This window comes from Halictus rubicundus, chromosome 4 (assembly GCF_050948215.1).
Source record: "Halictus rubicundus isolate RS-2024b chromosome 4, iyHalRubi1_principal, whole genome shotgun sequence".
NCBI lineage: Eukaryota > Metazoa > Arthropoda > Insecta > Hymenoptera > Halictidae > Halictus > Halictus rubicundus.
Genome location: NC_135152.1, coordinates 19,410,528 through 19,421,417, shown reverse-complemented (window position 1 = coordinate 19,421,417; position 10,890 = coordinate 19,410,528). Strand labels below are relative to the sequence as shown.

Here is a 10,890-nt window from a genome sequence, read left to right as displayed (position 1 = left end):
CCAATGGCTTTCCTCCGGTTCCGCACGTTTCCGAGCAGTGCTCACTAGGCATGCTCGAACACTGCAGAATCTCGCAAATTCACCTCGCAGCGTTTGATTTCAAATTTTTCTACTTCTCCCTTTCGAGATTTCTCGCTTGAACCTTCTCATCGACTAGAAAAAAAACTCTAGAAATTCTTTCGAAATTTCCTGGAGAATATATTTTCGAAACGAAATTTTCATTGAAAACCGCCAAAGTTTTGTTTGCGCGCTCGCGAATTTACAAACATTGTTATTAATGACTGCTGGAACGTAGTAAGCATACGAAATGAAAATATATGTTTTAATTGAATATTGTTTGTACTGTTTTCAAATGTTTCCTACATTAAAAAAAGGTATGAGGAAGAGAAACGAAAAGAGACAAGTATATTTATTGATGTTGAGAATTACAAGTTTGTTTTTGAAATTTAGGCCGTGCTTTTACACTGGTATCTTCTAGCTAGGCTTATAAGCAGCTCTGGTAGAAATTTAAATGTTTATTATACCAACATTATTAACGATTTATTGCTTAAACATATTAAGTTAAAATAAAAGGTTCGATTACTTTTCAAAAAATTATGGGCTTTTCGTAGTAAACTAATTTCCTGATTATTATTATTATATTGAGTACAGACAATTTAATGCAATAGCGAATTAGTAATGAAAACAATAATTAACTCGAAGTTTTATAAATCTACTTAAATTACTTAAAAGTACATAAATTATATGTCATCATGAAATAACGAAACGATGATCTAATCAGTGTACACAACTACGTGGAAGAATATTTTTTTATTTTTATATTGGAAGTAATTTAAAAATATACTCACCATTTTTATTAATCTTCGAAATAATCTACAAAATGGTTAAATAGATAAATACTCGAAATTTCTTTAAATTATGCTATTAAACTTAAATAATAGGAACGTGGAAGGGTGATTATAATTTTTATTCGGTTCATAAAAAAGTATAATGTAATTCTGATTTTATTAAATTAATAATTTATAGCAGAAACGTACATAGATTATATCATTTATTTCATCATCCTACAATTCACAGATCGCACTATGTTATTCATAAACATGATTACCTTATCAAGAAATGCATATTTTTATTAAATCTTTTTGCTATAAATGTCACCACAATACGTAGTTACTATTCATTTTAACAACAAAGTTTGCATTACAATTTCTTCCCTATAGCTACAAAATATGCAACTATAATTTATGACATCTGACACGCATTGAAGTCTAAGGAAATATGTTGCTTTGTCGCACCATTGCACCTATGAAAAACGCACACATGTCAGCGTATCAGTGAGGGTGTGACACAGATATTAATAGGAAAGTCAATGTGTATATTTTTGGAATATAACAAATTTTGGAAAAGCAGGATTTAACGATAATATAAAAACATATTTCAATAATTGAGTAAAAAACTGTTCTACAAAAGCGAATAGCTTACAAGTAATGTTTTTCTGCTACTATCACTAATTTTCTTAAAGTATCTTATAATACAATAACAGTGTAACTATACTATAACTATAAATTAAATATTTTATCCCTTTTATTATTTGGTTACACAGGTCCTGAATTAAGACGATTGTATTAACATTTTTTAATTATATTTCATATTCATTTCTAACATTAATTTTAAACATGAATTTATGAGTATTTCTAATAGAGTATTTCATAACTTTGGCAAATCGTTACAGGAAATTATATGCATATGTATTGTAACTATAATAGATCAATGTAATTATAATTAAACTAATATAATTATAGTAAAATTATCAGTTTTAAACGTCCTAGTAATAATTATAAATCTGAAAATGAGGAATTAATTGTATATATATATTCTTTTTATAAAGTAAGAGTAGATATTTCAAAATATACCATTCATACATAATTGTAAGTATAGTACAGAATACAAAATTTATATTCAACGATAAAAATGACTAGTATTAGAATGTATAGAAAATTTCGTTTCTATTTTTAGAAAAATTACGTTAACATCTCAAAATGGAAGAAGTGAAAGTATTTTTTTATATGAAAAAAATACATATTCAAATACAATTGTTATCAGGGTATTAAATAATGTATATGAGTAAATAAATACATTGCAATAGTAGGAAAGTTTTTTATAATTAAGGAAATACTTCCCCAAACTTCATATTTATGAATCGGTTAATTTAAAAAAGCATTTTTTAATTTCTGTAAATATACAAAGCGTTTATAAAATAAGTTTATTTGTTGTAAGTTAAAAAATAATTGGCAAACATATTATTGAGAAGCTGAAGAGGTTCATGCATATACACGTTATACAAATACGCAGCTTGATCAAATAACACTATACCCACTTCCTTTCATACTTGAAAAGATTTATAGATAAATGTGACGTGAATTCATCAGTAAGAATGTTATAAAATCGAAGAGAAGTTCAATATAGAGTCACTCAATCACATGTTTTAATTTTCAATCCCCACAATGTTAATTTGGTCACAGCAACTTTTATTATCCATATCTTATCGTCTTCGGTACATATTTTAATGTTAAATTTCTTTCAATAAATCACATGTATTGTTATACAACATTTATTATTATCTAATGAAAAAGAACTAGTTTATTACATTCATTCATGAACAGTACTGGTATAGTATGAAAGTACTGTGATTAGTCTTTAAATAATCGTCGACTCCAAATACACTGATAAAAAACATCCTGTTTTAGTAAAAATATTACGATTCATATAATTCGTAGAGTTAATGTCAATTTGAAAAAATCAAACGAATTCTAGTTTGTACAAGTATTAATAGTGCGATTATGCTTCAAGTGAACAACGATTTCAACACGTACTTCTATTTATATGCCTCTAAAATTGCATGTTAAAGAATCTAAGCATAAGAAGTAAAGAAACAGAAGAATATGCACTTTTATCTTATTAATAAGCACCATCAACGTTTCATGGAATTCAACTAATATTTGTGTTTAAACGTAATAAATCTTTAATTATATCAGCTACATACGTAGTCAGCTATTTAAATTCTGATAAAACATTAAATACATATACATTAATTAATATACTTAATTTTCGTTATAGCTTTACTGATTCAAATATGGAATGATGGGAAGACTTAACAATGTTTTGAAAATGAATACATTTGAGAATGAGTATTCTTCTGTCTTGACAGTGACACGTTTAAGAATGAGTATTTTTAAATATAACAGTACTGAGACTTTGATCATCAAATCTTTAAAGAAAGAGCAGATGACAGAAATAAAAATTATTTTCCGGATATGTATGAAGAATTTACCTAAGTTTGCTGAGCTGGATAATATTTTTATACATTGATCTACTGATAGTAAATATTCTATTATGAATAATTATAAATTCCTCTTGTTCAATTTTTTGAGCTTTTGTTATATTCTTCAATATCGTCTATGTTTAAAATATTTAGTTCTATAATATTCATTCCTGCATACAGTCCATATATACCATTTGATATGCTACGCTTGAAGACTGCAATATAAAATAAACAAGTTAATATTATGTTAAGTTTTAATAATTATATGACATCAAATATAATAATTACCATTCGAGCTACTCGAATTTGCTTTCGTCAACATGTATTTGGGTAAATCTCGACATTCACGAGCTATATATGTTCCAACAAGGGACAAATCAGTAATTGGAGGTAAGACTACTTTCATTGTTTCTTGGACAATTTTCGTGTCCACTTCATAGTAACCTGTAAAATCAATTCAGTCTATATACAATTTACTTTCAACAAATTGTAAAACTCGATCCTGCTAAAAACTGTTCACCACTATTTAAACGTAGTGACAAAATTGAGAACACGTGATGGTAACGTATTGGATACAAATTCTATTTAATACAAATAATTTAATTAGAATTAGATTGTATACTTACCTACTGTGCTAAAAGATTTTATAAAAGCATTTTATAATTTTAAGTTGGTACTTTCATAATATATAAAAAACTTACCACTATACATTTTTCTGAGAAGATCATACATATTGCGAGGTGGTAAAATTCTCTGTCGGTTCAATGGCATTACAAAGCAACATTGCCTAACTGTATCAATGATCCCAGTTTTGTTCTATAATGTACATTGATTATACATGATGATTAAAAGAGAACATAATACTCAGTATAGTATAATTTATTCTACGTACAAGGCTAAAATCATGGATGAACCGGCCTTGACGTCTACCTTGAAAATCGGGCACATCAATATCATAATGCTGATTGTCCAAGTCAAGTTCAAATCGCTCTTTGAAGAAGTTGTTTTTCCTGTTGTCGCTATCTACATTTTTTTCAGCATCCATTGCATCCTGTTCTGAGCCCCTTGCTAGACTTTTAAACAATTCAGAGTCTGCTAACGCGCTGTTGTTGCATGGTGCTCTATTTGAATTATCATAGGGAATGCTGTACCACCCTGTTCTGAATCTGTGCATCTGTGTTTTAGCAAATTGCTTGTATATGCATAGACCTCCCACAATACCAGTCATTAGAATCAATAATCCAATAAGGAGTAGCGAAAATGTTGCTGTGATATTAATGGAAGGTATGCTTCTTCTAGAGAAAGTAACCAAATAACGTTGCTTTACAACTTTTTTTGGAACTTGTGCTTCCGGGTCTCCTTTTGTATCTTCCTGTTTAAGAATATGTATTTATTATATAATTCTATAATACAAGTTCTTAGAACCATCAAATATCAATTAAATTTTAAATAATCTAAAGAATTGGGAGTTTCATTTGCAACAATTCAACTATAGTAACCGTTACATTTATTTTAATATTAATTATTCTAAATTAAAAAACACTATTTTGAAATTGGAAACATTTTTATTAAAATATGAATATTTAAAATCATAAAATATATTAAATGAGATATAGAGTCCTCATTCTAAGAACATTTTGATAAAGAAACATACTTGTCTTTAAGTATTATATGATATCAATAAAGATAAATATAAACAATAGTGTATGTAACTATTATTAACTATTATCAAATAATAGTCTATGAAATATTCGTTTAACGTTTATATTATTTCCTAGAATATCGTCATATATACAGCCCCGTAACTGTGATAACAGGGCTAGATTATTGTACAAAGAGATACATGCCGCCTACTATTATCAAATTATGTATCATATGCGCAGTTCCTACAAAGCAAAGAGACTAGTACTGCGTATGTAATAATAAATTTATTTCGCAGATACATCCAATAAAATCACCAATTCTAGTCATCAAAATAATACGCAATGTGATGTTTATTTACAAAAAAAAAAAAAAAAGAAACGCTACGCGATTCGCAAAGTGTGGAAGTATATAACGAATTTTTATATTTAATAATGTAAATGGGCATATAAAAGTGAGACTGGTGAAATAAAAAAAACAATGCTAACCGTTGCGTTGTCTTCGACAAACAACGGTTGTTCCATTTTGTCCGTCCTCTTGTCGCCAATGGCCTTTGTGATCACCGTCATCTTGGTGAATGTTTTGATATCAATCCTCCTTCAATCTAAATATTAGTACGCTTTCTAGCACGATGACCGGCTTGTTGCGTTTGATCGTTATAATTAACGATCACCGCGCTTCAACAAACGGTGGCAGTAAAATAACACGATATGTACGAAGGGTCAGCACACTACAGCTCACGAATTGCAGAATGAACTGCATACATACAAATGCAACCGAGATTGATCGGTGACAACCGCGCCCTCAATGCACTAATAAATACAGTTTTGTCCCTCCAATGTCTCGCAGTTCAGGAGACACAACGTGACGCTAGGGGGGGTCAAAGAAAGATTGTGTTTACTATGATTGGCTAACGAGTTGTGAACACGATAGTGCTGCCCTCGCAGCCAAAGATAAAGAAGAACAGCGTTGAGTGAGCGAGAGGATATGATATAATATATATAACACATATATACACCAGAAATTCCTCTCTGTATCCCCACTCTATCTTCCTCTTCTACGGCGCTATTCCTCCACGCTTCCGTCACGGCCCGGTCACATGACCGTATTGCATGTGTCACAATGTCACATGCCTAATCCGGCACTGGTAGAGAGAGGAACTTGTTCCCCTCAAATCGAGTCAATTCCCCTAATTTGACGACTCTGCTCTGTAAACACGTAATACGTATGAATATAAGTGAATTCGACATAGCTTGTCCCACTCTATCCTTAAACACCTATTTAGTATTATAATATTTCCTAAGAAAGGAAATAATTGAATCTTTATTATTTGTCCTATAATTTTATACCCGTACTATATACATACGGTGATTTCCATTAGTTTTCGTACACTTTTAAAAATCGCATAACTTTTTAAATATTGGATCATACGACTTGGAATTTTTTTGTGAAGATAGAACAATTAGTTTGCTACATAACGTGGAAAAACATTTTGTACACCCTATCGAATGGTCCATTAGCCTTTTAATTTGGTCCAGGGGAATTTTTACCATCTTACCAGGCTATACCCTTCGCTGCTAAAAATTGTGAATTGCTCCATATGAATCAATGTTCCTACTAAATGCGGCGGCTCTGCCGCAGACCGCTCGTCTGTGTAGGAAATTCCACTTTTAGGCATATGAATGTGTAAAGTATGAAAAAAAGCATGATCAAAGGCATGCGCTAATTGCAAGTTTTGTTTAATTTGATTTGCGAGATGAACATTTGTCAGACAAAGTACGAGCAAACCAAATGATAAAATGATGCACCACCTGTCTGTATGGACACTCACACATAAGAGCTTGTTCGCTTGATTTTCCTTGGTTGTTATCCCTTTTTCTCTTTCTTGGTAGACTGCGCACGATTGCATGCGCAGTGAGATAGTGGGGATAGAAAACGTGATAACGAAGAGGTTATCAAGCGCGACGTTAGAGAGACAATACTGCGTTGTCTGCGCATGCGTCAATTTCGAGGAATCAAACAGAGGGATTATAACGTGAATCCGTATCTATGGACATATTTAGGTTTTGTTGTACGTTTACAAACACATCGCGTTACATAAATCCAAACACAATATTGCTATTATGTATTGTTATTAGGTATTTTCATGTCAACTGTAGCTCTCTTGGTACCGTATAACTATATCAAAATATAGTAACAAAATGCAGAATACTGTTAAGAATACGAAATTAGAAAATTCAAAAGAACGTGACAGTTTATTTCAAAAGGAAGAAACAGTAAATAAAAATGCAGAACTGGATCATGAAGAACTAGTGAAATTAACTAAAGAAGCAATTAATAATATAATTGAAAGTGATCCGCTCCTACATGGTTTACCGACGGACGTGACAATTGAAGAACTTAAAGCCCAAATGGCAGTTGCGCAAGGGCAAGCAATAACTATATATTTAAATCGCGGAGAACTGCCGAAACTTGGAATTGTGGTAACGCATATTTTATGATTTTTATATTTGGCCTTTCTCATATTGTAAAATAATATTACTATAATACAATGTGTAATATTTTATTTACATTTAGGTACCACCGCATAACACTACAGTCTTGGATCTTAAAAAAGCTATCAAACGACATACAACATTATCATTGAAAAGAGAGAATGTGAAAAGAATAATAAGTTGGAAACATGTATGGAAAAAATATTATTTATGCTTTGAAAATATAAAATTAACAGATGATAAAGAAAATATAAAAACTTATGGACTTTCAAACAAAGCAGAATTACATTATGTGAAAAGGCGTAGAGAAAAAAATAAATTGATGAAGGACACCTAATTATGGGAAAAGCATTGTGCAATTATTATGTGCTCATAACATGGAAGAATTTTATAAATATGCTACAGTATATTTAAAAATATTTTTAGTGACTACTGTACAAATCATTTGTCTTCTATAAGTTCCATATTCGGCTGTAATATTTCACATTTTAGATACGGATTAATGTCTTCTAGCATGAAACAGGTTAGCTCAAGTGCTGCAGATTTGTAAAAATTTGTTACTATTAATTTCTTTAAATTTGGTATTTTATATAATGCTTCCAATCCCCTTTCTGTCACATGTATGCAATCTGATACGTCAAGGTATTCTAAGGCTGGGTATTCCAAAGCTATTTTGTCCAATACCCAATCATCAACAGTATTGCATCCTCTGACGCAAAGCCATCGAAGTTGTAAAAGATTGCTCATATACTCCCAATTTTCAAATGCTATGGGATATCCTTTTAAATCTATTGATTCCACAACAAAATCAGGATCATAAACCGTTGGCAAATCAGGAAGCCGATGTTTTTCAATTTTCTCCAACCAATCGTTCTGATTGTAGAGCTTTACTCTTCCACCGCACCTTAGAATGAACTTAGTACTTGCTATATCAGAACCAAGTAATGTGTCTTCTTTATATCTCTTTCCTGCAGAATATCTCTGATAATCTTTTTTCACATGCGCCCACCACTCTTTGAAATGGAATGCAAGGAAATGGTGCTTTTCAAGTGCTTCCCGTGAAAAAAGCATATCCTTAAGAGTCAATGTTATTTCAGGTTCTTCTTTTTCTTTGTACACAACATTGGACACATCCATACGCTTTTTACGTAGATTGTGTAACAAAAAATTAATAGCTCCTTTTGAATTGTAGAAGTTTCGTCTAATGGTCACATGTTTGTTACAAAATCTTAGGTTCCCTAAGACTTCTGTAACCATACAAGCTGAACGCTGAACTTGACACAACATTTGTTCGGTAGAGTGAAATTCAAAAATTAAATTACTTTAAATAAGAATAAACGTTCTTTAATCGATTGATTGCTAGTTATGCATAGATTTGATTCAAAATTCATCCAAGCAATGCTTTCGAAATTGCATCAGACTATTTGAAAATGTAACAGCAAAAGTAACGCACGAATCACCGATTCAAGGAGAATCCCGGTGGTTCTCGTATACGTCCGTAGGTTATACGTATTATATAGATTCACATATTTGTACGACAAGTAATAGTGGAAACGTATTATTAATTTATTTTAATTTGCCTTCTTGTGGAAGCCCCACACCGTCTACATATGTATACTTGGTACCACGCAGTACCACATAAGAAGGAACCTGGCGAAGGACGAATTTAAGACTTTACTGCGCATTTGACACCAACGGGACTCGTTCATTGGCCAATCCCCTACTCGCACTTCTACGACCGCGCATCTTTTCTGTGTCGAAGCGCTAGTTCTTGACAATACCGTGTGTTCGTAACGTTCAGAAAGATATGGTATGAGGGGTTAAGACGAGATAAATTACAAATTACTTGTCTCCCGGTATTTGAATATTCATGACATAGTGGGTGATCGAGTGGGGGAGCTGAGACTTTACAACAAGGCTAACCCACAACGACATGCGCGAAATAGGTTCCTTCTTACGTGACACTAAGCATATATCAAAGTAGTTGATGATTTTTACTGTTGGTAACAGTGTTAATTTGTCTGTAATTTGCATTAAAGGTGTTGTCAGAAGTTTTGTTCATAGTTTATGTGTCAGACATGAAAAGTATTGTAGACTAATTTACCCGTTCCGGTATTTTCATGACCAAGAATACGTAAGGTATGAAAAAATAGAAATTGAAGACGGTGTATTTGTATTTTTCATTTATTGATTTACTGATTTATATCATTCTGTATACTATTACTGTAAATAATACAGCAATCGGCATTTTTAATGCCATAATAATAATTATATTTTGATTGAAGGCATTTACTGTTTTTCGGTTGGTGTAAAGATTGTTTGTTCGTGTGCCATTTATTAAAAATTTGACAAGATGATGGAAGATATGCAAGAAGAGGTTAGTGAACATTTCTTGAATGTTATTTGTTATTACACTGCGAATTTTTATGTAAAATAAAATTTCCATTTTATGTAAAATAGAAATCTCATTGTTCCTTTAATAATTTTATTAAGCCGGGACTTAGGAGATTGAAGCTCTTAAATTCTTTTAATCTATCTCCTAATTATTTTTACCATAAATGCATAAAATCAGCTATCTATTTATAATTTTCTTAATATGAAATGGATTTAAGATTTGCATGTCTATAATTCTGAATTTATACATTTATTTTATGTAACAATCATGTATAAGACTTATTCATGCAGTATATAAATTGTTATTTATATTTAGTTGAAAAAGGTCATAATTGAATATAACTTCATTTGCTCGTCATTATTTCAGACCCAGTTTGTGGTAGACGATGTAAGTAAAATTATCAAGGAAGCAATTGAAGTGTCTATTGGTGGAAATGCTTATCAACATAATAAAGTAAATCAATGGACATCTAATGTTGTTGAAGCATGCTTGGGTAATCTTACGAAATTACAAAAGCCATATAAATATATAGGTAAGATTTGTTTGATTCTATATTAAATTTCTATTATTAAATCTTTGTCTAATATTAATGGAAATATTTTCAGTTACTTGTGTTATTATGCAAAAAAATGGTGCTGGCTTACACACAGCAAGCTCCTGTTTTTGGGACAATGCCACTGATGGCAGTTGTACAGTTCGTTGGGAAAATAAAACAATGTATTGCATTGTTTCTGTGTTTGGTCTAGCCATTTAATTCAATTTAATATTTAAAATATGCTTTGGTAATGGTAAAAAATGAAAAAGAAGTACTCAAATTTGATTTAACATTTCACATAGCTTGTACTAATTATGGTGCAGTAAATACGAAACTTATTTCAGCTTCAATAGTTCTTTTTTAATGTCAACATTATGTACTTTCCATATTGCAAATATAATACCACCGTATGCACATTAAAAATCATATTTACTATTTAAGATGTTTTATTTGTGTATGTATATATATACATATATAAACACACATATATATGTATGTATGG

At 30.9% G+C, this 10,890-nt stretch overlaps 4 protein-coding genes across 8 annotated transcripts; 2 read left to right on the top strand and 2 right to left on the bottom strand.

Moving 5' to 3' along the window:
• Nucleotides 1-986: 986 nt before the first annotated feature.
• Nucleotides 987-5,759, bottom strand: LOC143353719 (integral membrane protein 2A). Of its 2 annotated transcripts, XR_013082198.1 has the most exons (6): nt 5,452-5,759; nt 4,215-4,694; nt 4,024-4,138; nt 3,611-3,766; nt 3,332-3,537; nt 987-1,303 (listed from the first exon to the last, which is right to left on the bottom strand). XR_013082198.1 is itself a non-coding variant. In XM_076787246.1 (5 exons), exons 1-5 carry the CDS (start codon nt 5,530-5,532, stop codon nt 3,419-3,421), a joined length of 951 nt encoding a protein of 316 aa, XP_076643361.1. In that variant the 5' UTR covers nt 5,533-5,759; the 3' UTR covers nt 987-3,418. The 2 variants fall into 2 exon arrangements, 1 of the variants encoding a protein (XP_076643361.1); XM_076787246.1 differs by having other exon boundaries at nt 987-3,537.
• Nucleotides 5,760-6,964: 1,205 nt separating this feature from the next.
• On the top strand, nt 6,965-7,795 carry LOC143353721 (U11/U12 small nuclear ribonucleoprotein 25 kDa protein). 2 transcript variants are annotated; one of them, XM_076787249.1, is made up of 3 exons: nt 6,965-7,034; nt 7,102-7,446; nt 7,541-7,795. In XM_076787249.1, the coding sequence occupies exons 2-3, from the start codon at nt 7,165-7,167 to the stop codon at nt 7,793-7,795; spliced, it is 537 nt and encodes a 178-aa protein (XP_076643364.1). In that variant the 5' UTR covers nt 6,965-7,034; nt 7,102-7,164. The 2 variants fall into 2 exon arrangements, with proteins under 2 accessions (XP_076643364.1, XP_076643363.1); XM_076787248.1 differs by having other exon boundaries at nt 6,971-7,446.
• LOC143353720 (distal membrane arm assembly component 2) lies at nt 7,650-9,374 on the bottom strand. Its single transcript, XM_076787247.1, has one exon. It carries the CDS (start codon nt 8,743-8,745, stop codon nt 7,900-7,902), a length of 846 nt encoding a protein of 281 aa, XP_076643362.1. The 5' UTR covers nt 8,746-9,374; the 3' UTR covers nt 7,650-7,899.
• Nucleotides 9,375-9,483: 109 nt separating this feature from the next.
• On the top strand, nt 9,484-10,659 carry Dlc90f (dynein light chain 90F). Of its 3 annotated transcripts, none has more exons than XM_076787253.1 (4): nt 9,484-9,597; nt 9,744-9,835; nt 10,220-10,385; nt 10,459-10,659. In XM_076787253.1, exons 2-4 carry the CDS (start codon nt 9,812-9,814, stop codon nt 10,605-10,607), a joined length of 339 nt encoding a protein of 112 aa, XP_076643368.1. In that variant the 5' UTR covers nt 9,484-9,597; nt 9,744-9,811; the 3' UTR covers nt 10,608-10,659. The 3 variants fall into 3 exon arrangements, with proteins under 3 accessions (XP_076643368.1, XP_076643367.1, XP_076643366.1); XM_076787252.1 differs by having other exon boundaries at nt 9,485-9,597; nt 9,697-9,835; XM_076787251.1 differs by having other exon boundaries at nt 9,511-9,835.
• Nucleotides 10,660-10,890: the final 231 nt, after the last annotated feature.